The sequence below is a fragment of the Dendrobates tinctorius genome, unplaced genomic scaffold (assembly GCF_039654945.1).
Source record: "Dendrobates tinctorius isolate UK_male_01 unplaced genomic scaffold, ASM3965494v1 ptg000087l, whole genome shotgun sequence".
In the NCBI taxonomy this organism is placed as follows: domain Eukaryota; kingdom Metazoa; phylum Chordata; class Amphibia; order Anura; family Dendrobatidae; genus Dendrobates; species Dendrobates tinctorius.
The window spans coordinates 19,866-46,547 of NW_027361755.1; the positions used below are offsets into that span (position 1 = coordinate 19,866).

At 45.6% G+C, this 26,682-nt stretch overlaps 1 protein-coding gene across 2 annotated transcripts in view; it reads left to right on the forward strand.

Annotated features, from left to right (window-relative positions):
- Positions 1 to 318: 318 nt before the first annotated feature.
- Positions 319 to 26,682, forward strand: part of ZDHHC14 (zDHHC palmitoyltransferase 14) — a 470,395-nt gene continuing 444,031 nt past the window's right edge. Inside the window, exons 1-3 of one of the 2 annotated variants that reach the window (XM_073585700.1) lie at positions 319 to 450; positions 5,684 to 5,844; positions 10,169 to 10,327. In XM_073585700.1, the coding sequence (XP_073441801.1) occupies positions 5,754 to 5,844; positions 10,169 to 10,327 (250 nt within the window). In that variant the 5' untranslated portion in view covers positions 319 to 450; positions 5,684 to 5,753. The remainder of the gene's footprint in view (positions 451 to 5,683; positions 5,845 to 10,168; positions 10,328 to 26,682) is intronic. The other variant, XM_073585693.1, reaches the window with a different exon arrangement.

The following is a 26,682-nucleotide window of genomic DNA, read 5'->3' on the forward strand; positions in this document are numbered from 1 at the left end:
CTGGGATTATTTCTTTCATGACTTATTGTACTTCATGATAGTGGTAAAATTTCTTCGCTGTGACTTGAGTTTTTGTGAAGACATTTGAAATTTGGCAATAAAAATGGCAAATTTTTGCCATTTTCAACCTTTTAATTGATATGCCCTTAAGTAAGTTATACAAAAAAGTGGTTTGGTGCTGTGTTAGCCAGTAGAAAAAAAATATAAAGTGCTCTCAGTGAGAGAAACAAAATAGGAATCTTGTGGGTGTGATACCTTTTAATGGCTAACAAATAATAGTAAATGATGTTACAAAGCAAACTTTCGGGACTGCTTACGTCTCTTCATCAGGCTGATATAACAAAATATTTCAAGAAACCTTATTTATTTACAGTTTAAAGCACATGCTGGTGTGATACATGGACATTTCAATAAACAAATACTGAGCTTGAAGAGAGAATCCTTAATTAGGTAAGATTACGTCAGTGGTGTGAAAGTTCTGTGAGATCAAAGGGCTGTTTGGAGGAAATAGCTTAGATATGGTAGTGGGCTATAAAACCTTCTGACAAATTGAGTCCTGTGTGAATAGAATCAAAGATTGTAATGAATTTGTACTCTCCGGGGTTTCTGTGATTTAAAATTGCCTTTTAAAATGACAACTTTCATATTGTTTATATTGTGTCCTAGATCACAGAAATGTTTAGCCAGTGGTAAATGTGTTATTTTTTATTTTTTTATTTTTTTATTTTTTTTTTTAGATGCGGCACGTCTTTCCTGACCGCAGCATATCTACTCATCTTGTGGAGACGTGAGTCTCCACAAAATAAATTTTACCCCTACAATGTATTGGACGCAGTGATTCTGGACGGTTCAATGAACACGTGGATCCACATGTTCAAAAGCCGGCAGCGCTTAGGACGCAACGGACATGTGATGTGTCCAAAATGCTGTCGATTACTGACCGTGGGAACGTAGCCTTAGACACAAAATAAAAACAATAACTGAACAAAACACAGCAATTCATTTGTAATTATTTTTTATTTTTTTTTTTTAGTGCAGTTCACCATACCGATTTGTTCACTGGGCTGGTACGATTGCAGTGTTAATGCATTTTAATGCAAAAACAAATTCATTTTGCTGCAATATTGTTTTTAGTGTGTAAAAATATCAGTCATTAAAAAACGATATAAATCGAGGAAAGATATATCTTTGTACCATGTTATCCAGTAGATAGAAGAATATTTAGAATTGAGAGTCCTCAGTGGTTGATACCTTTTAATGGCTAACTGAAAAGATGGTAACAAATTGCTAGCTTTCGAGACTACGCAGGTCTCTTCATCAGGCTAGACTAATAAAAAATCTATTTATCATTAGTCCAGCCTGATGAAGAGACCTGAGTAGTCTTGAAAGCTTTCAATGGGTTACCATCTTTTCATTTAGCCAGTAGATAGAAGAATATTTAGAATTGAGAGTCCTCAGTGGTTGATACCTTTTAATGGCTAACACTATACAAAGATATACATCTTTCCTGGATTTATATAGTTTTTTGTAATGATTTGATATTTTTACACACTAAAAACAATATTGTAGCAAAATTAATTTGTTTTTGCATCGTCCTATTCTGAGAGCTGTAATTTTTTTTTTTTTTTTTTTTTTTTTTTCTGAATGAGCCATATTGGTGCTTGTTTTTTGTGGGACGGTTTGGCATTTTAATTTATATCATATAAAAAAAATGTGGCCCAAAAGTCTTACCAAAGTAAATAAAAAGCAGAGTTTTTTTTACGTCTGATAAGTCACTATAATGAAAAAGTGACATGTTTGGCATGTTTTTCTTTTACGGCATTCGCTAAACTGAATAAATAACTTGCCAGTTTTATAGAGCAGGTCTTTAGAAACGTGGCGATACCAATTATGTGTACTTTTTTGTTTGTTTTATCAGAAACGTTGCATTTTGAGTGGCAAAATGAACTTGTGATTTATGTGAGCATTTTTGTAGGGTTTTTTTTTTACAGTTTTAAATATTTTTTACTTTTTGACACTTTCACTGCAGGACATGTATGATTTTTTACTTTGATCACTGGTCTCGTATAACTGCTATACTCAGGTCGCAAAACCAGTCTGGGTCGATACTGTGTGTCAGCTGTTGAATACACATTAAAAAGTGGCACTGAGAAATAAATACCCTTAATGACTGCCGTTAAAAAGGCTTATTGGCGTCGTTAAGTGGTTGTCCAACTTAACCTATCCTAAGGATATGCCATTAATGGTAATCAATTGTCTGATCGGCAGGAGTTTGACACTCTGCTTTACTTGGCATTGGCGACTGGAACTTCTCAGTTGGGAACAGTTGGATTTTACTTATCAGCCACATATTCAAATAGGGGGTGAATGTGCAGTACTCAACCACAGCCACTATTCCATCAACAGATGTACAGTGTAGCTCTGTCACTGAGCAGATCCGACTGCCAACAACACTAAAGGTACTGTGACACTTAGCGATGCACCAGCGTTCCCGACCAGCGATATGACGTGGTCAGGATCGCTGGTGCATCGCTAAGTGGTTGCTAGTGAGCTGCCACACAGGCAGATCTCACCAGCGACATCGCTGGGGTCGGGGGTCGCTACTTACCTGTCACACTAGGCGATCCTGATGTCCTCCCGCCCGGCTCGTCGCTCGTCTCGCCACAGGAAGCCAAGCAGGAAGCTGACGACGAGAAACGGTCCAGGATGTTCTCGCGCGATCAGCGATAACCAGTGGGGGAGCGGGTCGTAGGTAAGTATCACACACAGCGATATCGCTAGCAATATCGCTGTAACGTCACAAGTTATAGCGATATTGCTAGCGATATCGCTTAGTGTGACAGGCCCTTAAGAGCTGATCAGCCAGAATGTTGCATTGTTTAATGCACCCATTCGAAAACCCTAACGAATCATTTAGGGTATGTGCACATGTTGCAGATTAGCCTGCAGAATTTTCTGCACAGAATCCGCACCTTTTGGCAGAAAACTTAGGTGCATTTTTGATGTGGTTTTTCATGTATTTTTTTTCATGCGGATTTGTATGCGTTTCTGTAAGCTAAAGATGTTTAGCAAAAAAAAATTTGTCACTTCTGTCCAACCTCACACAGGATAGGGTTAGATACATGGCTCAGCAGACGGTATCACACAGGATAGGATTAGATACAATGCTCAGCAGTAAGTATCACACAGGATAGGAATAGATACACAGCTCAGCAGACAGTATCACACAGGATAGGATTAGATACACGGCTCAGCAGTCAGTATCACACAGGATAGGAATAGATACACGGCTCAGCAGACAGTATCATGTTTTTATGTGCAATATAATCATTATAATTTGTTATAACTAACCACAGTTGGTTACTAAGCCCAGGCAACGCCGGGCTCTTCAGCTAGTAGATAAAATATATCGATCTATGTATAGATCTGTCTATCTCTATCTAGCTGTCTATCTCATTCCTTCTTTCTATCTATCCCATATCTATCTATAGATAGAAGGAATGAGATCTATCCATATCTATAGATATATCCATAGATATATCTATACATATAGGTATACATGTACGTCTATATACATCTATAAATATATCTATACATATATCCATAGATATATACATAGATATATCTATATCTGTCCATAGATGTATCAAAAGATACCGTATATACTCGTGTATAAGCCGAGGTTTTCAGCCCATCTTTTTTTAATATTGCCCCCCCCAGCTACAAGTACCAGCCCGCAGCCGCCCCAGAAATGGCGCATCTATAAGATGCTCCAATTCTGGCACTTAGCTCCTCTCTTCCCACTGCCGTGTAGCTGTGGCATATGGGGTAATAAGGGGTTAATGTCACCTGGTTTTTCTAAGGCCTGTTAAACACATCCGTTTTTTGGCATCCGCATGCATCCGTCAAAGTGTAAAAAAACGGATCTGTTTCCGTTTTGCCGCAAACGAATCCGTTTTTTTGACGGATCCGCGGTAGCCGCTAATGGAAGTCTATGGGACAAAAAAAGGATCCTCCAAAAAAAGGCGGATCCGTTTTTTAACGGAAAACGACGGATTTAAACGGATTTTAAAAAACGGAAGTGTGATCCAGGCCTAAGGAGACATTAAGCCTGCTTAATGGAGAGGCGTCAATAAGACACCTATCCATTATTAATCTAAGTAATAAAGGGTTAAAAAAACACAAAGTATTTTAATGAAATAAAACACAACACATTTTTTCATAATTTTTTACACGCCTATCCATTCGAAGCCCTCAATCAACTGCAAAAAAATTAAAAAAACAGACCAACAATATATTTCCTGTCCGAAGTAATCCCACTAATAACGATAGTCCCACGGCGATCTCCCCTATAGAGCAGTCAAATCAGCAGATGTGACTGCTCTATAGGCCTCCGATGACACACTGACCGGAGATGACCCTCCAGCAGTGTGTTGTTGGAGATAAGCCTCTCGCTTTATGGAGCTACAGCGTGAGAGAATTCTCACGCTGTAGTGACGCAAAGTGACAGGTGAGCTCAGGGGACCTGTAGGTGGTGGAGTGATACAATGCGGAGGATTATCTCCGGAGGATTAGCTGATGTGACAGCTCTCCACGGGAGATTGTCGTGGGACAATCGTATTAACTGGATTATGTCCGACACGGGGAGTATATTGTTTAAAATTTTTATTCAGGTGAGCAAGGGCTTCAGGGATTAGCAGAATATCTTAAGTATGAACTGTGTGTGTGGTGTTTTTTTTTTTTTTTTTTCATTCACCTCATTAGCTGGATGATGGGAATACTACTGTCTCATCATTGGCTAATGTGTCAATCACTGTCACTATAGCAGGCATAGCCCGAACCCACCATACACGCACACAGTCACTGCCCACACTCCGCCCACACACTTCCCTCCTCCCGATCTGCAGCGTTTCATCCGCAGCAAAACCGCATATCTTTTATACACTTGCGGTTTTGCTGTGGAAATGCCCGACTCAATGCAAGTCAATGGGTGCAGAAACACTGCAGATGCGCACAAAGAATTGACATGCTGCGGAAAATAATACGCTGCGAATCTGCGTGTTTTTTCCCTCCGCATGTGCACAGCGGTTTTGGATTTCCCGTTGATTTACATTGTGTGCACTCTGCACTGCGGAATTGATACAATTCCGTGCATCCAAAAACGCTGCGGAAACGTATCAATAACCGCAACGTGTGCACATACCCTAAGAATATAAGTAAAGGTAATGTTTGAGAATATGAAGATGGAGTCACAAGATTTGTGTACTCTTTTTAAATTGATTGTGCACATTTTTGTGATTGTATGTACTGTATTTCCTCATTCTACAAAATAAATGCCATTCCAGGAAAAAAATTACTGTTTTTATGGCCTCTACAGGAATTTACAGACTGACTGTACTTGTGATGGTTATCACTAGTGACTAGCTCACATGGTAGTATAACTTACATGGAGTGGGTTCACTTTTTGTTAGTTTTTCTATAACTTTGGCTCAGCAAAGTGACCAGAGAAACTTTTGGAATCTTAGTGAACACTATTGACATGATTACGCTAAACATAAAGAAAACGTGGGGTATAAAGCGCGGTAGAGAAGCATATAGCTCTGTCAAGGCAGAACATGTCTGCTCAGTTATATTGTGTTTACCTAATTTGAGCAAATAATTTTACCTGTCTGTTTCTCTGCAGTTGTCCTTATTTAGCTGTGAAAATTACTCCTGCAATTCCTGTAATAGGCGGAATCCTTGTCGTCTTTGTGATGGGAACGTTACTTAGAACAAGTTTTAGTGATCCAGGGGTTCTTCCACGTGCCACTCCAGATGAAGCCGCAGACTTGGAAAGACAAATAGGTAATAGAAGATTAATGTTGGCTACAGAGTTGGCTTTTTTTATATTTTAAATAAAGATTTAAAAAATATTTATATTGTTTTACAGCTTGTATTTATAAACTTTATATTTCCAACATATAAATTAAAGTTCAAAGTGACAATTATTAGCGCAATAAAAATGTACTTTAAGGCTGTGTGCCCACGTAGCGATTTTTAAGCGTTTTTGCCGCGATTTTCGGCGCGAAAACGCTGTGAAAACGTTTAAAAATCGTGTACAGAACGCCCCCCATGCATTCCTATGGCATTCCGCACATGCTGTGCTAATGCTGCGCTTTTTTCCGCGGCGGAATCGCATCGCGGAAAAAATCGCAGCATGCTCATTCTTTTGTGCAGAATCGCAAAGAATTGCTGCGATTCCGCACTCATAGGAATGCATGAGAATCGCTTATTTCCCGCATGTGGCTATGCCCACCATGCGGGAAGTTAAGTGTCTCATGTGCGGTTGGTACCCACGGTGTGGAGGAGAGGAGACTGTCCTCCAGGCCCTGGGTACCATACCCCTGTAAAAAAAAGAATAAAAAATAAAAAATCGGGGTATATTTACCTTCCGACGTCCCGCGCTGCATTCCCGGCCTAGCGTTCAGGCCCTGTAATGACGTAGTCTCGCGTGACTCTAGCGGTCTCGCTAGATCGCTATAGCAACGCGAGACTAAGTCATCACAGGTCTCGCAAGGCATTACTGGGAACGCTGAGGCCCGGGATGGCAGCGCGGGACGCCGGAAGGTAAATATACCCCGATTTTTTTAATTTTTTTTTAGCATTTTAACATTCTATCTTTTACTATTGATGCCGCATAGGCGGCCTCAATAGTAAAAACCTGGTCACACTTGTCAAACACTGTTTGACGAGTGTGACCAGTGTCAATGAGTGTCAATCACTTTCCAAGCGATGCTTCAAATCGCTTGGAAAGTGCTTGAATATCGCACGCGAAAATCGCGGTAAAAACGCGCGATTTCTGGGAAGGAGTCCAGTTTTTAGTGAGCGTTTTAAAACGCTACGTGGGCACATAGCCTAAACGTTGAAATGACATTTACGTGCTTCCATGTAATTTTCAATGTCCATTTAACTTAATGCTAAGGAGACCTAGGGATATGTGACGTATTGTTCAGTAAGGCTGCACTTGCGTTTTTTGTGCTGCGTTTTTGCGCATTTATGTTTTCCCCCTATACTTAACATGGGTGTGCATAGTCATGCGTTTGTATGCGCATGCGTTTTTTGTAGTGTGCGCCCGGGCACGCAAAATGCATCCTGTTGCATTTTTTGTGCTCCCGACCTGTCTCAAAACGCATGCGCAATGCGCACGAAATTCACCCAAAAACACAGTCTATGGGTGTGCTGATGTGCGCATGGTTATGCGCACGGCAGCGCAAGAAAAGCATGCTTTTTTTGTAAAAACCATGCACAAAAAACAAGAAAACGCATAAAAAACGCATGATGCGTTTTTTATGCGCGTTTGCACTGCGCACGCAGCGGAAAAAAACGCAAGTGTGAAAGTAGCCTAAGTTCTGTAATCTGCCTAAAAGAGTGAACACATGTATTGTAATGTAAAAACAGCTTGCTGTGTATGTGTAATGTATTCACTGTATATGTATGTATAAACACACTCATACTCACTCACACACACAAAGGATTCCACAAACATGAAGCTGGTAAAATTACATGACCAATTAAGGAAAAGGTGGGAATGTTTCCCAAGCAAAATCCATGTATAAGAAGGTGGCTTCAGAATCCAATAACTATCAACTTGCTTTATTATGGCACTATCTGAAGAGCCCGGCGTTGCCCGGGCATAGTACCTAACTGTGGGTACCGCTGTCTTCCTTAACATTCCCGCTCTATCCCTCCGCAGCCGCGCTCTACATCCATGCCCCGCTCTCTTCTTCCACTGCCCCGCTCTCTTCTTCCACTGCCCCGCTCTCCTGCTCTCTCCCTCTACAGCAGGGGTCTCAAACTCGGCAGAGTAAGGCTATGTGCACACGCTGCGGTTTTTGCTGCGGTTCCGCTGCTGTTTTGGCCGCAGCAGTTCTGCAGACAGTGTACAGTAGCATGTTATCCTATGGGTTTTAAATTCTGCTGTGCACATGCTGCAGATTTTTAACTGCGGAAAAGCTGCGTTTTGAATCCGCAGAAAGAAATGACATGTCAATTCTTTTCTGCGGATTCTGCTGCGGTTTACCATCTGCTCCATTGTAGAGATGATAAACCGCAGGCCAATTCGCAGGTAAAACTGCAGGTCATTTTACCTGCGGTTTTACCTGCGGTTCCGCAGATGATAAATCCGCAGACCAATCCGCAGCGTGTGCACATAGCCTAAATGGGCCGCACATAAAAAAAGAAATTTGAGCTGGGGGGGCAGCATTCCTTTCAAACTTAATACACCCCGTACACGCTCCGCTCCATACGCCTCGTGCACGCAGGGCTCCGCTCCGTACGCCTCGTGCACGCAGGGCTCCGCTCCGTACGCCTCGTGCACGCAGGGCTCCGCTCCGTACGCCTCGTGCACGCAGGGCTCCGCTCCGGTCGCCTCGTGCACGCAGGGCTCCGCTCCGGTCGCCTCGTGCACGCAGGGCTCCGCTCCGGTCGCCTTGTGCACGCAGGGCTCCGCTCGCCCCGTGCACGCTGGGCTCCGGTCGCCCCGTACACGCAGGGCTCCGGTCGCCCCGTACACGCAGGGCTCCGGTCGCCCCGTACACGCAGGGCTCCGGTCGCCCCGTACACGCAGGGCTCCGCGCCGTACGCCCCGTACACGCAGGGCTCCGCGCCGTACGCCCCGTACACGCAGGGCTCCGCGCCGTACGCCCCGTACACGCAGGGCTCCGCGCCGTACGCCCCGTACACGCAGGGCTCCGCGCCGTACGCCCCGTACACGCAGGGCTCCGCGCCGTACGCCTCGTACACGCAGGGCTCCGCGCCGTACGCCTCGTACACGTAGGGCTCCGCGCCGTACGCCTCGTACACCCCTCCTGACCCCACGCATGAACTTACCTTCATCCAGTACCATGACAACCAGCGCACAGACAGCAGCGTCCTCCTGCACACACTGAGGCCTCTGATCATGTGACCCCTGACTCCTCCCCCTCCTGTGACCTCATCACAGGTCCTGTGCAGTGTGTGCACACAGAACAGCCAATGCCATCGGTGCTCCTGAATGCGTGCCTTCTCCCTGTCTCAGAGTGAGACGTGGTGCACCGTTGGCTGCAGATGGCTGCCTCAAGGGCCGTGTGTTTGAGACCCCTGCTCTACAGCCCCGCTGTCTTCCTTCCTCCACAGCCCCACTCTCCATGCACCACACGCGGTGACGCCGGGACCAGGAGAGAGGTGCGCAGATTGTTCGTGTGGGCGAAGCTGCATTGCATGTGATTGGGTGGGGGGCGTGGCCTAACGCAGGCTGCCATAGTGGGCGGAGCTAGAGCTGAACTGCAGCGCGTGTAATTGGGCGGCCTGCGGGGGGCGTGGCCTAGCGCTGTAGTAGGGCGCAGTAGAAGCCGGAACTAAATTTAGGCCGGGAAGCTGCAGGGGAGAGGGGGTATAGCGCAGTTGGCGATGGGGAGCGCCGACTGAGCCGGGACAGGGCTGGGAGGGTGCCGGCACTATTCGGCCCCTGTCCTGAAGACTGTCTTCCTCACAGGCCCGCTCTCCATGCACTGTCCTGCTGTATCCTTCCTCAGCCCCTCTCTCCAACCGCGTCCCACTCTGCTGCTTCGTGATTGGTTGGTGATACTCACACAAACATTCAGATTTATATATAAAGATTGCAAATAGAGTTGGCAGCAATATTTTGACACCCTGATTAAAACCCAGTTCCTTGTCAAGACTGACAAAGGCCCATATCTGAAGAAAAGGCTGAAACGTTGTTGCTGTTTCTGCATTTGTGATGCCAAAATAAAACAAGTTGATAGTTTTTGGATGCTGAAGCCACCACCTTTTGCTTGGTGGGGGTGTAATTAATCCTGGATTTGGTCTTGTGCTTCTAAATATTGACATCTGATATTGTCTCACACCATTGTTGATAAACGACCATTTGTCAGGTGCTTTCTGCATGGAAGCCACTTACTAATTTATGTAAAATGGTAGTAAAAAAAATACACTAAAAGCACAAGCAATCACCTAAAGAAGACACTAAAGGGCAAAAGACACAGGCATTTCCTGAAACTTCTTCCTCTGCAAATCTCGGTAGGTTTGTCGGCGTCTAAAGGACAAAATGTGCACATAACCGTTTAAAAGTAAGCAGAGCATGTCTCTTTTCTCTTCACGCACTGTGAGGCTTTCTTTACCTCTTTCTTAGATGTTGCAAATGGGTCAACTTCAGGTGGCTATCGACCTCCTCCAAGAACGAAAGAAGTTGTGATAAATGGACAAACTGTGAAGCTGAAATATTGTTTTACCTGCAAAATCTTCCGCCCACCGCGTGCCTCACATTGCAGTTTATGTGACAACTGTGTTGGTGAGTATAAGCTGAAAGATGTGAGACCTTACCACAGCACTACATCTATGTTTGTATTGTTAATCTAGGAGGCTTACAGGTTGTTCTGGGGAGACCTAAGAAAGCAGCCCTGTTCTTGACTTCATGGAATAGAGAAATAGCATGGCACTCTCCACTATAGTCGTCCAATTGGGCTGAGGAAGTAAAGGGGCCAAGCTGGACTTTACAAGGACAGCATGTTTGTTAATGCAGGCTGTTACAGTACGGTAATTAAAAGAAAAAATGGGGTTTGGTACAGTTAGCCAGTTGTAAAAGAAATGCTGTCAGTGTGAAAAACAAGATGGTCTTGTAGTGATACCTTTTAATGGCTAACAAAAATAAAATGAATGTTACAATGCAAGCTTTCAGGACTTCTTGGGTGTCTTCCTTAAGGGCATGTCACACTAAGAGATATCGCTAGCAATATCGCTATAACTAGTGACGTTATAGCGATATTGCTAGCGATATCGCTGTGTCTGATACTTACCTACGACCCGCTCCCCCGCTGGTTATCGCTGATCGAGCGAGAACGTTCAGGACTGTTTCTCGTCGTCAGCTTCCTGTGGCGCTTCCTGCTGTGACGACGAGCGACGCGTGGAGCCGGGCGGGAGGACGCAGGATCGCCTGGTGTGACAGGTAAGTAGCGATCCCCGTCCCCAGCGATGTCGCTGGTGAGATCTGCCTATGTGGCAGCTCACTAGCGACCACTTAGCGATGTACCAGCGATCCTGACCGTGTCATATCGCTGGTCGGGATCGCTGGTACATCGCTAAGTGTGACAGTACCTTTAGGCATGGTATATCCGTTTCTGAAGAAACACAAATATATGCACAAAAAAGAGGCATGGTATAATAAATGAACAGTTAAACAAACAAACTGAGCTCAGAGAATGAATCCTTAATTAGATTAGTGGTAAAGTTTTATGGTCCCAATATCCAAGTAACAGCAGAGGGCTGGTTCCCTCAAAGTCTTTGGAGCAGATTCCTCACATTCTGAATTGAATCATAAATCCTCCTGACAGATTTAGTAGTATGTGAATGGAATGAGACCCTAAGCTTGTATTCCCAAACCCTGTGATGTTTTTGTGATGTTAAAATTGCCTTTTAGGCTGTGTGCCCAGTTTGCTTCTTTTAAACGTTTCCGTTGCGGGAACGCTTAAACACTAATAAAACGCATTCCCATGCAATCCTATGGGATTCCGCAGTTTCTGTGCTAATGCTGTGGATTTTACCGCTGCAGAATCGCATAGCGGTAAAATCTGCAGCATGTGCAATAATTCTGCAGAATCGCGGCGATTCCGCCACCATATGATTGCATTGAAATGCTCACTTTACACATGTGGCTATGCCCACCATGCGTAAAGTGAGCGCTTCGTGTGCGAATGGTACCCAGAGTCTGTAGGAGAGGAGACTCTCCTCCATGCCCTGGGTACCATATTCCTGTAAAAAATAAAATAAAAATTAAAAATAGGGATATACTTACCCTCTGATGGTCCTTTGAGTCCTCAGCGACGCTGCCGGCAAGTTCTGTTCCCGGGCGTGCTTTGCGAGAATCACCCCAGATGTAGCGGTCACGTGACCGCTATGTCATCAAGGGTACTTACCTGCGGCATTGACTTGTGGAAATGCTGTGGACAATTCCGCAGCATTTCTGCAACATGGGCACATAGCCTTAATATGACAACATTCAAATTGTTTATATTGTATCCTGAAACACAGAAATGTTTGTCCACTGGTGATTGTTTTTTGTTTGTGCTTGTTGTTGTTTTTTTTTTTTTATCTGTACTTGTCTGGCGATGAGACCTCATCCTTGCTGTGTTTCTGTCCTGTTTCTCCCACAATGATGCTCCCAATAGGACATATAGTGCACTGTTGTTAACACCTTTGACCTGGCTTCTGAGTGTGGGCTCCCTCTGGTGGTTGCTGCTGGTAATGGAGCTGGTCTGGCTGACAAGTCAATCACCTGAGGTTGATGATTGGAGGTCAGGTGTCAGACTGGAGAGATTTAAGTGAGCAACCTTCCCTCAGTTGTTGCCGGTGATTTGCTTCGCTTCCTGAGCATTTTGGAAGTCTGCTTGCCTCCTGCTGTGTCGTGCATCTTTCAGAAAAGTTATTTGCCTGCTTGAATCTTTTTTGGATTTTGATTCATGTTTGCTGTTCTCTGATTTTTGCTCTGCTGGTGTGAGTGCAGCCGGGTTGTCTGTTGGGACCTGTGCTGGACTCTGTTTCATATGCCATACAGCTTGTGTCTGTCTTTTCTGTATCTCTAATCCCGTTATCAGTATCTTTGTTTTGCGCCCAGTTCACACCAGAGTTCTGATATAGTGGGGGAGAGGTCGTGTGGCCTCAGTATTTTTGCATATCAGACGTGTTGGATTTTTCTTAGGGTTTTTTGCGTGATTGCAGACCGTATCCTGTATCAGGACAGACTGTTCTATCTAGACAGTTTGGGCCCCATCATTTGGTTACTCTATTTTCTGCGTGTGTTTTGTGCCTCATCTTGTCTCACAGGCAATATATGTTCGGGGGCTATCTTTTCCTTTGGGGTTCTTCTCCGGGGCAGTTTAGCTTTTCCATATCTCTCTTTAGGCTTAGTTGATTCTTTGGCTGTGCAGAGGCGTCTAGGGCATGTCCCACGGCTGATTCTAGTTGTGTCGTCAGTTTAGGGGTCTGCAATCCGCTAAGCTACCAACCTCTCTGGTTATCTGGTTACCTAGCCTATTCACCTGCTATCCTCGGTTACCTAATCATAACCGAATCACCGGCCTGACTGTAGATTCTAGGGTACTCTAAAGAAGTAAAGAATAGTAAAAAAAACAAAAACAAAAAAAAATTGTTAGAATTTTTTTAAAATATTTTTTTCCTCTTTTTCTCTGGGGGCCGTAGGAGGATTTTTTTTCTTTAATGGATGCTAAGCAATTGTCTGATCGTGTTGAGCAGCTTGCTGCTGAAGTTCGGAGAATTTCTGCCCATCTCTGTCTGCTGTGGAACCTAAAGTCCCCATTCCTTATTTATTTTCTGGGGATTGGTCTACATTTTTGAACTTTAATAATAATTGCAAACTGTTTTTTGCCTTGAAACCTAATTCCTCGGGGAACTCGGTGCAGCAGGTTAAAATTGTCATCTTCTTGTTGTGCAGCGACCCTCAGGACTGGACTTTTTCCCTGACACCTGGGGATCCTTTTCTGGCTAATGTGGATGCGTTTTTTCAGGCTCTGGGGTTGTTGTATGATGAACCGAATGTTATTGATCAAGCTGAGAAAACCTTATTGACATTGAACCAGGGTCAGGAATCAGCAGAGTTGTATTGTCAGAAATTCTGAAAGTAGGCAGTCCTAACTAAATGGAACGATTATGCCCTAGCGGTTATTTTTCGGAAGGGTCTGGCAGAGACCGTAAAAGATGTTATGGTGGGATTTCCTGTCCCCTCTGGTCTAAACGACTGTCATTAACCATTCAGATTGACAGACGTTTACGTGAACGTAGGACTATACGAGAGGCGGTGATGCCTTTCAAACAAACTTCTGAGCCTATGCAGTGTGATAGGGTTTTTTCTAGACCTCAACGACAAGAATTTAGAAGGCATAATAAGTTGTGCTTTTGTCGGGACGCCTCTCATACTATTTCCGTCTGCCCTAAGCGAGAGAAACGTTTTGCTCACTCATTTGTTTTGGGCAATGTACAGCCTTAATTCCTTTTGTCGGTTTCCTTGATCTGCTCCTTATTTTCATTTTCTGCTAAGGCTTTTGTTGATTCAGGAGCAGCCCTGAACCTGATGAATTTTGATGTTGTGGTTTTGCCATGGTACCCCTGCGGACTCCTATCACTTTGAGGGGTATTGATGCTACCCCTTTGGCTGATAATATACCCCATTTTTGGACCCAGGTGATAATGCGGGTAGCCCTGTAAATTTTTGGTGTTGCATAATTTACATGACATTATTGTACTGGGTTTTCCTTGGTTGCAAACCCATAATCCTGTTCTGGATTGGAAATCTGTGGTTAGTTGGGGTTGTCAGTGTTCTTAGTGACACTCCTATTTTCTCTACCTCTCCCCAGACTCATGATGTCCCTGACTATTTGGCTGAATTCTCTGATGTGTTTAGTGAGAGTAAGTCTGCCTCCTTTGCGCTATCGAGTTACTGCCCGGTTGTAAATTTCCCAAGGGTTGGCTCTTCAATTTATCTGTACCTGAACATGCTGCTATGCGATCATATATTAAAGAGTCATTGGAGAAAGGTCCTATCAGACTGTCGTCTTCACCTTTAGGTGCTGGCTTTTTCTTTGTGGCCAATAAAGATGGCTCATTGAGGCCATGTATTGACTATCGTCTCCTTAATAAAGTCACTGTTAAATATCAGTATCCGTTACCCCTGATTTCCAATATATTCTCCATAGTGAAAGGTGCTAGTTGGTTTACTAAGCTTGACCTTAGGGGGCGTATAATCTTATTCGCATCAAGCACGGTGATAAATGGAAGACGGCATTTAATACTCCTGAGGGGCATTTTGATTGCTTAGTGATGCTTTTTGGGCTCACTAATGCCCCTTCCATCTTCCAATCTTTCGTGAACGATATTTTCTGGGATTTTGTGGACAAGTTTTTGATCGTTTTATTTGGACGATATTTTGATTATTTCCAACAATTGGGATTCTCATGTGGAACATTTTCAGACTGTATTCCGGATTTTGAAGGAAAAGGCTCAGTATGTTAAGGGATCGAAATGTCTCTTTGGCGTGCAAAAAATTGTTTTTGGGATTCATTTTGTTTCCGTCCTGTTATGATTGGGTCACCGAGGAGGAAAGCAAGACCAAGCTAAGCCACAGAAAACCAGAGAGGTTGGTAACTAAGTGGATTGCAGACCCCTGATCCTATCCACACAACTAGCAGTAGCCGTGGAGCGTACCTACGATGATCCTAGACGCCTCGACACAGCCGGAGAACTAAATAAGCCTAAAGCAAGAAAGAGGAAATCTAAACTGCCCCATAGCAGACCCCAAAGGAATAGATATCCCCCAAACATATATTGTCGGTGAGACAAGATGAAAGCACAAACACAGGTAGGAAAATAGACTGAGCAAACGATGGGGCCCACTCTAACTAGACAGGAAAGGAAAGACTGTCTGCAATCACGCAAAAAGCCCTGCAAAAAAAGGCCAACACATCTGATAGAAAAATACTGAAGTCACTAGACTTCGCCCACTATTTCAGCACTCTGGTATATTCTGAAAGCAGAGCAAAAAGAGGCCAATCTCTAATAAGGGACAAAAACAAACTGGCACAAGCAATAACATAAGGATGGAAATTCAGCACAGCCCCAGCCGAAGCTGGCTGACCACACAAAGCTGAAATGGGCAAAACCAGATCAAATGTGAACAATAGCAAAAGAACACTTAGCTGAGCATGCAGGGACTGAGCTGGAAACTAAGACCTCAGGAGGCAGGAAAAATCACCAGCAGGGATGGAAGAAGTCGGCTGTCTTAAATCCAGTCAGAAACTCCAGATCTCCAGTGATCCTCCTCATTATCAGGTGGCAGGCCTCTGTTAATTAGATCAGCTCCATTACCTCCAGTAACCACCAGAGGGAGCCCGGAAAGAGAACTCGCGACCCCTCTGTCAATACAACCATCTCCACTACCTTCACTAGTAACCAGAGGTAGGCCAGAAAGCGAATTCACAACACCGTCCGCTATTGAAATGGACCCGGTCAAGGTCCAGGCCATTTATGATTGGGTTCAGCCCACTTCCTTGAAGGCTCTCCAGAAATTTTTGGGTTTTGCTAATTTCTACCGTAAATTCATAATTAATTTTTCTGGTATTGTTAAACCACTGGCGGATTTGACCGAAAAGGGCGCTGATGTGGTGAATTGGTCTCCAGAAGCAGTCTCTGTGTTTCAGAAGCTTAAACGGAGATTCACTTCTGCTCCGATTCTACGGCAACCTGATATCTCTCCCATTTCAAGTGGAGATAAATGCTTCTGAGATTGGTGCAGGAGCTGTTTTGTCTCAAAGAGATCCGGTAACCTCTAAGATGAATCCTTGGCCCTTCTTTGCTCGAAAATTTTCCCCATCTGAACGTAATTATGATATGGGGAATCGAGAATTGTTGGCTATGAAGTGGGCGTTTGAAGAATGGAGACATTGGTTGGAGGGGGCCAGACATAGTTCTTGTGGTCGGTAAGGACCACAACTTGATCTCGAATCATCCAAGCAATTGAATCCTAGACAGGCTAGGCGGGCCTTGTTTTTCACACGTTTAAATTTTGTGGTCTCCTTTCTTCCTGGCTCTAAGAATATTAAGGCGGATTCCCTCTCTAGGAGTTTCTTTGTGAATTCTCTTGATGTGACTAAGCCTACTAACATTCTAAATGAGGGTGTGGTTCTTTCCACTATTTCACCCGATTTGAGACTTGCCCTGAAGGAATTTCAGGAGGACAAACCTGAGCAATGCACTATGGGGAAGTTGAAGTCAAACAGAATGTACAGGTTGTGTTCTTGAGCAATGAGATATAGCCCTGGCATAATGTAATCAGCCAGGGTATCTCAACAGTTCGTATAGGACAAAGATCAATCGCTATAGATCAGCAATCAATGGGTGGTGGAAAAATCCACTAGCAAAACGACAATAGATCCCAATATTAAAATTATGCATCTTTATTGAACAGTTATGCAGTAAAAGACAATAACAGTGCAAATTAGCATAAAACGGACAAACCTGCTTCACAATGGGAGAAAACGCTAGGATCCCCAAGACCATGATAATAGGCGAAGTGACAGGGTGAACTTGAAAACATGTACATTCGTCGCCCCCCTGACGAAGGACGAGCATCCGAAACGCGCGTCGGGGCAGACGCGCAGACCCCTGGGACCCTTAGTACGCCACCCACTGGAGGTAATACCCTGATCTTTTGAGCATTTATGTTACGATCTATGGTATATAATTGGCACTGACCTTTAGATGAGCTATGTTCAAGAGTGATCCTGAGTTGGCGGTGTTTTGCTGATTCTATCTGTGCAGGGCAGCAATTTATTTAACCTTTTAGGTACTTCAGCTGTATTACAACAGAACTTGTACATGTTTTCAAGTTCACCCTGTCACTTTGCCTATTAATTATCATGGTCTTGGGGATCCTAGTGTTTTCTCCCACTTGTGACGCAGGTTTGTCCGTTTTATGCTAACTTGCACTGTTGTCTTTTCCTGCATAACTGTTCAATATACATGCATAATTTTAATATTGGGATCTATTGTCGTTTTGCTAGTGGATTTTTCCACCACCCTTTGATGACCTATGGGGAAATTGTATGTCCCCGACCAGTGGAGAAGAGTAATGTTTGAAATTCGTTGCTCCGCGTTAGCTGGGCATCCTGGTATTTTTGGTACCAGAGGTTTTGTGAGTCGGTCTTTTTGGTGGCCTGCCTTATCTCGTGATGTCAGGAATTTTGTGCAGTTCTGTGGGTCATGTTCTCGGTCCAAACCCTGTTCTCGTTTTAGTGGATTGTTAGTGCCACTGCCGGTTCCCAGGAGGCAATGGACCCATATTTCTGTTGATTTTATTTCCGACCTCCCTCCCTCTCAGAGAATGACTGTTATTTGGGTGATCTGTGATAGATTTTCCAAGATGGTCCATCTTGTGCCACTGCCTAAGTAGCCACCCTCTTCTTAGTTGGTGCCCTTGTTTTTACAGCAGGTGGTTCGTTTACATGGTATTCCGGAGAACATTGTGTCTGACAGAGGAGTCAAGTTTGTTTCCAGATTTTGAAGAGCTTTTTGTTATAAACTGGGAATTCAGTTGCCCTTCTCTGCGTTTCACCCTCAGACCAATGGGCAGACTGAGAGAACAAACCAGACTTTGGAAACCTATTTGAGATGTTTTGTGTCTGCTGATCAAGATGACTGGGTCTCTTTTCTGCCCTTGGCTGAATTTGCTCTTAGTAATAGGGCTAGTTCTGCCACTTTGTCTCCTTTTTTCTGCTACTTCGGGTTTCATCCTCGGTTTTCTTCAGGGCAGGTGGAGGCTTCAGCCTGTCCAGGTGTTGATTGTGTGGTAGAGAGAATGCAGCAGATTTGGGATCAAGTAGTGGATAAGTTGTCTCACTCTCAGGAGAAGGCCCAACGGTTTGCCAACAGGCATAGGACTATTGGTTCTCGGTTTAAAGTGGGTAACATGGTTTGCTTGTCCTCAAAAAATATTCCTATGAAAGTTGCTTCTCCAAAATTTAAGCCAAGGTTCATTGGACCTTATAAGATTTTGGAAATCCTTAATCCCGTTTCTTTCCGTCTGGCTCTTCCAGGAACGTTCAAGATTCACAACGTCTTTCATAAATCTTTGTTGAAAAGGTTTGTGGAGCTAGTAGTTCACATGGCTGCGCCCCTGACCCTGTATTGGTTAAGGGTAATTTGGAGTATGAGGTAGAGAAGATATTGGATTCTTGTCTGGCTAGACGGAGACTCCATTACTTGGTCAAGTGGAAAGGTTATGGTCAGGAGGATAATTCTTGGGTGTTTGCTTCTAACATTCATGCCGAGAGATGGTTTCTCGTCTTTCACCGGGCCCATTCTGGTCGGCCTGGTGGCTTGGGTGAGGGTTCGGTGACCACTCCTCAAGGGGGGGGTACTGTTTTGAACACTTTTGACCTGGCTTCTGAGTGTGGGCTCCCTCTGGTGGTTGCTGCTGGTAATGGAGCTGGTCTGACTGACAGAAGTCAATCACCTGAGGATGATGATTGGAGGTGCACAAGGAAAGACTAGAAGCAATGGGATGAAACTGAATGGGAGGAGACACAGATTAGATATTAGAAAAAACTTTTTGACAGTTAGAGTGATCAATGAGTGGAACAAGCTGCCACGAGAAGTGGTGAGTTCTCCTTCAATGGAAGTCTTCAAACAGAGGCTGGACGGACATCTGACTGGGATGATTTAGCGAATCCTGCTTTGAGCAGGGGGTTGGACCAGATGGCCCAGGAAGTCCCTTCCAACCCTACGATTCTATGAATCAAAGGCAGGGTATACAGCATGTAAACTGACAGCAATGAAAATATCATGTAACACATAAACATATCACAGAGCATCAATGTCAAGCAGCGTGTATATACCAACTATGCATTGAATAAAACACTGTCAATTGCCTTACGTTAGTCTGTGTATTATTATTCAAATCCTGCCTACTTCCAAAACATTACTACTACTACTACTACTACTACTACTACTACTACTACTACTACTACTACTACTACTACTACTACAAAACAACTATTTGCAGCCTATGTCTATATATTTAGCTCTTTATCATGCGATATCTCCGTCCTACAACGTGAGGTGAGAGGATTTCCACCTCTCCCAAATCTTCTCAAATTTACCCGGGCACCCTCTGTTTTGGTAAAGCGTACGCTCATATGGGATAATCGAGTTCACCAATTCTATCCAGGCCCTAAGGGAGGGATCCGATCCCCCCCATCCACTGCAGTGCCAACACCTTCCGTGCCATGAACAATGTCTCCCGTAAGAAAATCCCCATATAGTGTCCCCATGTCTCATCATTCCACACCCCAAACAGACAAACCAATGGCTCAAGGGGAACAGGAATCTGTGCCAGGGAGGTTAGTAATGACGTTACCTCTTTCCAGTAGTGTACTATAATTGGACATTGCCAAATCATGTGTACAAAATCTGCATCGGATGCATGGCATCTCAGACACTCCGAAGACTGGAAACGGCACATCTTAAAAAGTAGAGTCGGAGTCCAATATGATTGGTTTATGATATAAAGTTGTATCATTCTATTGTTAATTGATGGAGATACCTTAGTTGGTGACTCCAGGATTTCCTCCCACTCTTCTCCCTGCGTATCAGGGATGAGCCTTTCCCATTTCCCCCTAACTAAGCATACAGCATATTCCGTCCCCACCGATAGCATGTGTGTGTACAGAGAGGAGATGAGACCCTCGGGACCCTGTGATTTAAGAATGCCTATCAAGGGTAGAGACGAAATGGCATTATTCATACCGACATGTCTCATGTGCGATTGAAAGGCTGATCTTAATTGCAAATATCGGAAGAATTGTGACCTTGGGACATTGCACTTAGCTTGTAATTGTTCAAAAGATAATAATGTACCGCATTCATATATCCCCTATCGTAGAGACATTGCACTGAGGCCATAATTCAGCAGATGGGTGGGCAAGCAGTGTCGGAAAATAACTGTTATTCCATAAGGGCATTTCAGCTATGACATCACTAAATCCAACCACCCTCTTAATCTGTCGCCACACTAATCTTGCCAGACGAAGCATGGGTAGCAGACATGGGACCTTTACTTTATCCATCTCCAAGAACCCTAGCGGGCAATCAGCACGTGCGGCATGAAGCAAATGGCTCTCTGAATTAGGAAGATGATTACCAGGCATCCACTTATTTATAGCCCTTGCCTGTCCCGCCAGATAGTATAGAAAAAAATTCGGTAGCGCCACCCCCCCCCCCTTTTTTTGGCCTTTGTAGAGTGGATAGCTTAAGTTTTGGCCTAGTTTTCCCCCATATGAAAGACGTAGTTTGGGAATTTAAGTTAGTGAAAAAAGACCTAGGCACCACCACAGCACTATGTTGGAGAAAATAGCTGATCTTATGGAGTAGTATCATTTTAATTAGATTAATGCGTCCAGCTACAGAAAACTGGAGTTTACTCCAAATCGCAAATTTGACTAACCATCTCTAATAATGGATATATATTAAGTTGTAGATCAAGTGTGCTAGATTGAGAAATATGAAAACCCAAATATTTAAAATGTGGTACAATAGGCAACAAGGAGAGAGTCCCAAATCGCGGTATCGGGGTATATGAGAGAGGCATCAGAGCAGACTTCTCCCAATTTACATACAGGCCGGAATATTTACTGAATTCATTTATAGTGGCAATCACCCCCGTCAACGTCTCCTCTGCTCTATCCATAAATATTATCATATCAGCATATAGGCATATGGTGTCTACCCGATCTGCTATCTCTATACCCATAATATTAGGAGAAGTTCTCATGCGAATTGCCAAAGCCTCTATTACAAGAGCAAAGAGGGCCGGGGAAAGGGGGCACCCCTGACGAGTCCCCCTGTGCAAAGAAAAGGACTCAGAAGCGGAACCATTTACAATGACACGGGCTTTAGGTTTCATATATAATGTATTAACCCATTTAAAAAAATCTATTTCCAAAACCGCATTTCTGCTGGCATGCGTGGAGGAAAGGCCACTCAAGGGAGTCAAAGGCCTTGGCCGCATCCAACAACGCCAATGCCCATCTATTGTCCGGCATCAGGGAGCTATATTGAACCACCGATTGAACCCGTCTAATATTAATGCAAGTGCTCTTCCCAGGCATAAAGCCAGTCTGGTCAGGATGTAAAAGTTCCAAAATAATTGAATTTAGCCTTGTTGCCAAGATCTTTGTAAAAATTTTGTAATCCACATTTACTAAAGATATGGGGCGATAAGATCCGCAGTCCAGAGGGTCCTTCCCCTCTTTCTTAAGCACTATTATATTAGCTTCATAGAATGACTCTGGCATGACCCCCAAAAAGGGTCCTAACTTGCAGGATTACACAGGATGGTAAGGAGCTCTCCTGTCCAGCGTCCTCTCCTTCTCACTCCATAGCCACGCCCCCATGTCATTACTTCTTACTGATAATTTTCCCTTCACCCTTGACAGCACACCTGAGAGGGATCCGCCCAGTCAGGACAGGAATCTACTGAAATAAAAGGGCAGTACCTCTCCCCTGCTTCAGTTGGGTTCCTGTCCTTGATGGGATTCCCGTGCTGAAATCTGCAGTAACCTGTAATGGGTGAAAAGAAAAGGATTGTCTCAGGCCTGTCTCAGTGTTGGAAGAGCAGGTTGCGTCATCAATCGGTACCCCAGGGGCTTGGTGTACGTTTGGTCGGCACAGTCAGTGCTGTTCTGGCTCGTCTGCCATTCCGCCCTCCCCCTGCTGCTCGCCCCGTGCCGACTCCCTGCTGGTTTCAGCGTGGTAGAGCGACCGGGGCGAAATCTGACGGGTATCGCTGACATCATGGGTGCAGAGCATGCTGCCCAAGTGACGTCAGAAGGGGTATGTGTTGGAAAAAGATGCAATGTCTACCCGAATATCAGGCAGGATGGAGTGGCGGCCAGCTTTCGAGGGGGAGGGCAATCGTCTGGAGCGAAAGGGAGGCCCCACAAGATGGCGCTTGCTACCCCTTCTTAAGGGTGAGCAGCAGAGTAGGTGTCTGCTAAAGGCTCCTGGTCATCTTACCAGGTGAACATGTATCAAGGCACTCTTCGGCAGCCCACAGCTCACCATCAGTGTGAGCACAAAGGAGAGAGCCGTTCGAATGGTAAGGTGCAGACCTTCTTGGGTTTGGTACTGAGCTCCGAGCTGCAGGCTTGTTGCTTGCCCAAGAACAAGGTAGAGAAGGTAGTGAACCTAAATTCGTCAGCCATAGAGCTTCCATGCAGATGTCCCTGATGAAGACATTGTCCTTCTTGGGAACCTTAATGTCCTGCATCCCAGCAGTCAAATATTCATACCAGGAGATACTATCTGAACAGAGATTGTTAAAAGGGTGCTTGGAAGGCATGGTAGATCTATCATCAGAGGTCAGAAACTCCCTCAGATGGTGGACAGACAAGGCAAACTTAACATCAGGAGTTCCATGGGTGAGGCCAGTAAGGGACATAATCACGCCTGATGCCACCATCTCAGGCTGGGGGGCACACGAGGGGTCAGGCAATTCAAAAGTCTTGGTCACCACTAGAGCTGGATAGGTCATCAAATCTAAAAATTATGGGCGGTGGAAAGGGCTCTAGAAAGCTTTCTTCCTCACCTCCTGGGTCTCCATGTCCGCTATGTCATAAAACCAGGCCACAGTGTCACATATCAATCACCAGAGGGGATCGAGGTCCCACTCCCTAATGGTAACAACAAACCTCCTTCATATGACAGAACCGCATCTTTTGTCCCTTTTATGGCACTACACATAAGGGGAAAAGAGAACGTCTTGGCAGACTTTATTAGCCGCAGCAAACTAAATCAGAGGGTATGAGCCCTAAGCCCCAGAGTATTCCAGCAGATAGTCCATCTGTGGGGGATACCGGAGATAGATCTGTTTGCCTACAGACACAACAGAAAAGTAAAAAGGTTCTGTTCTCTGGATCCCAGGGAAAACCCATTTGCAGTAGACTCCCTCCAGATTCCCTGGGACTTGAGGATTGCTTACACCTGTCCTCCAATAGCGATGGTCCCAGCGGTCGTGAAGATGATCAGGGAGGCTCAGGTAAGAGTGACTATAATTGCCCCCTTCTGGCCAAAAAGACCTTGGTTTTTCTTTTTTAAAGCACAATGTCACTATCCAGTCCATGGATCCTACTGGAGATCCCGGACCTTCTTATGCAGGGGCCAATATTCCAGGGCTGTGGAGTCGGAGCCCATTTTGGTGTAGTCTGTGTCATGGAAATTGAGTCTGAGTCGGTGGTTTGGCTTACAGACTCCACAGCCCTGCAATATTCCACACTCAAGTAAGGGGCTTCCATCTAGCAGTGTGGATTTTGAAAGGGCAAAATTGAGTAACAGGGTTTTCGCCGGGGTCAGATTCCACCTTGCTAAAAAGTAGGAAACCCATAGCAACAAGAATCTACGACAGGACATGGAAAAACCTCTTTCTCTCTAGCTCTCTTCTGAGGGTCATTGCAACCTGTAAGCTTTCCTGAAGAGGTGGGTTTTCCAGGACGTCCCCCTGACAGCACCATGGAGGACGTCCTCCTCCTCCTTACAGGGACAGGAAAAGCACACGAGAATTTAAAAGGTTCCGTCCCACCCCATCTCCCTCAGTGTTTTTCCTGTCCCTGCATGGAGGGACACGCGAGAGGAAGCGCAGCAGTGCTTACCGGGCCCAGGGGGATCGGGCGGCTAGTCCAATCCTTCCCCCTGTGAAGACGCCCAGGGCCGAAACTCTCTGGTGGGGAGTCCCTCTGCCCCAAAGGCCAGGAGCAGGACGTTGCTCCTGTAGGGAGTTGCTCCTGGAGGGAGCCGCTCCTCCCGGTGGGAGGTTCTCGACTCCAAGCGTGGCCGCCGTGGTGGCGAAGGCCGGTCACCCGCAGGCAGCTGGTTGGGCGGGTGCAGGCATCAGGAAGAGGCGGGGTTGGTGTCTGGAGCGATTCCCGGCCTATCGTGGGAGGATGCGCGTCATTTCCGGTGACGTCACGCGCCGGGCTTGAATCTCGGCGCGCGCTCCAGGAGCCCGGCGTCTCTTTGGAAGCGCGACAGGATGGATACCGAGCAGACGAATCGAGGGGCAAGTGCGCTTGGCGCAAATTGCCCTCCCCATACCTTCCTCCGCAGCAGAGGGCAAGGGCCTGACTACCCTATCCTCTATCATAGGATAAGGGAACCCCAGCAGCCCCCTTGACAGTGGCCAAAGACCCAGCCAAGGCCACATCTAAGTCTGTCAGATGCCCAGTATGCAGTGTAAAGCTGCCAGACACCCATGCCAAAACCCTCTGCTGGCCCTGCACGTCAAGGGTGATAGGAGATGAGCAGCCGTGCCTCCTATCCGAGATGAATTCTCTGATACGGGAGGAAGTCCAGGCCTTCAGTCAGCCTTGCACAGCGGCGGTACCCCAGTCCAGGGCCAGGCCGAAAGCGTTCAAGATGGGAGGCTGAGTTATCCGAACCAACCTCCGAGGAGGGATCAGACTTCCGGGACTTGGATCCAGAGGAGGAAGGAGAGATCCCGGCAGACAAGCAAGATCAGGGCAGGAAATACCTGTTCAGACTAGAGGACACGGACGAATTGGTCCAGATGGTTAGGAACACCATGCAGATGGAGGAAGTTCCTAAACCACAATTTAGACAGGACCTGATGTTTGGAGGACTCGTGTCGCGAACACAGATAGTGTTCCCCGTAAGTGAATAAATCAAGACAATGGTCCGCGAGGAGTGGAAGGAGGCGGAAAGACAACTGGTGCTATCCCGGGACTTTAAAGGTCGACTGCCGTTTGATCCCGAGGAAACACTATCATGGGAGGAAGTCCCGAAGATCGACGTTCCTGTAGCCAAGGTCACCAAATAGACCGCCATCCCGTTTGAGGATTCATCAAGTCTCCGGGACCCGATGGACAGAAAGGCGGACGTTCTATTAAAAAGAACTTGGGAGACCTAGCCGGAACTTATCAGGGCTAACATAGCAGCCACCTCAGTGGCCAGATCTGTTTTTGTGGATGGGGTAGTTGGAGGAACACCTGACCAAGAAGACTCCTAGGTCCGAGATCTTAGCTTCCCTTCCCCTCATGAAGTCGGCCACGGCGTTCCTATCAGATACGTCGGCGAATCAGTAAGATTTGCAGCCAGAAACGGCTCCCTTTCTAATGCTGCCCGAAGAGCAGTCTGGTTTAAATCTTGGTCAGGAGATAACACTTCTAAGGCGAAGCTCTGCTCCCTTCCCTTCTCAGATTTAAGAGTATTTGGACCAGCCCTGGATAATATCTGGTGTGCGACAAAAACAAAGGTTTCCCAGAAGAAAAACCTAAGCGACCCCAGCCTTTTTGGAGAGGCCCCTTCTATAGGAGACAGACCGACTCTAGAGCCCAGGTCAGGTCCAATAGAGGCTCATACAGAAGCCCCCAGGGCCAAGGTGGGAGAAGCAAAGGCTCCCTTTTTCAGTCAACCTCCAGATCTAGGAGGCAATGACGCCATAGGTATTGGGGGGAAGACTTCGCCACTTCGCAACAAATTGGTCCCGAGTTTCCCAGAATCAGTGCATCCTCAGAACCATCACGGAGGGATTCAGTATAGAGCTCTATTCACCTCCCCCTGACAGATATATTACCCCCACCGTAGTCCTGGTGGACTCTGCAATGTGGGCAGACATACAGGACATGATCAGGTCAGAGGTTATAGTACCAGTTCCTCTGACAGAAAGGGGAAAGGGACACTACTCCTCCCTGTTCTCCATTGCAAAGCCATCCGGCGAGGCGCGGACTATTATAAATTTAAAGCCTCTAAATACCTGGGTCAGGTACAAGAGGTTCCGGATGGAATCTATTTGATCCGCAATACAGTTAATAGACGGGGACGCTGTCATGTGCACCCTCGACCTGAAGAGTGCGTACTATCAGGTCCCTATCCATCCCTCATCCCAGAATCTACTAAGATTCGCAGTCAAATTACCAACCCGGACCTTCCACTTCCAGTTCCAATGCCTTCCATTCGGGCTGGCTTTGGCCCCCTGAATCTTCACAAAACTGGTAGCGGAGGTAGTGGCCTTCCTGAGAAGTCAGGGTATCGTACTTAGACGACTTCCTCCTGGTGGCAGTATCCGAAGAA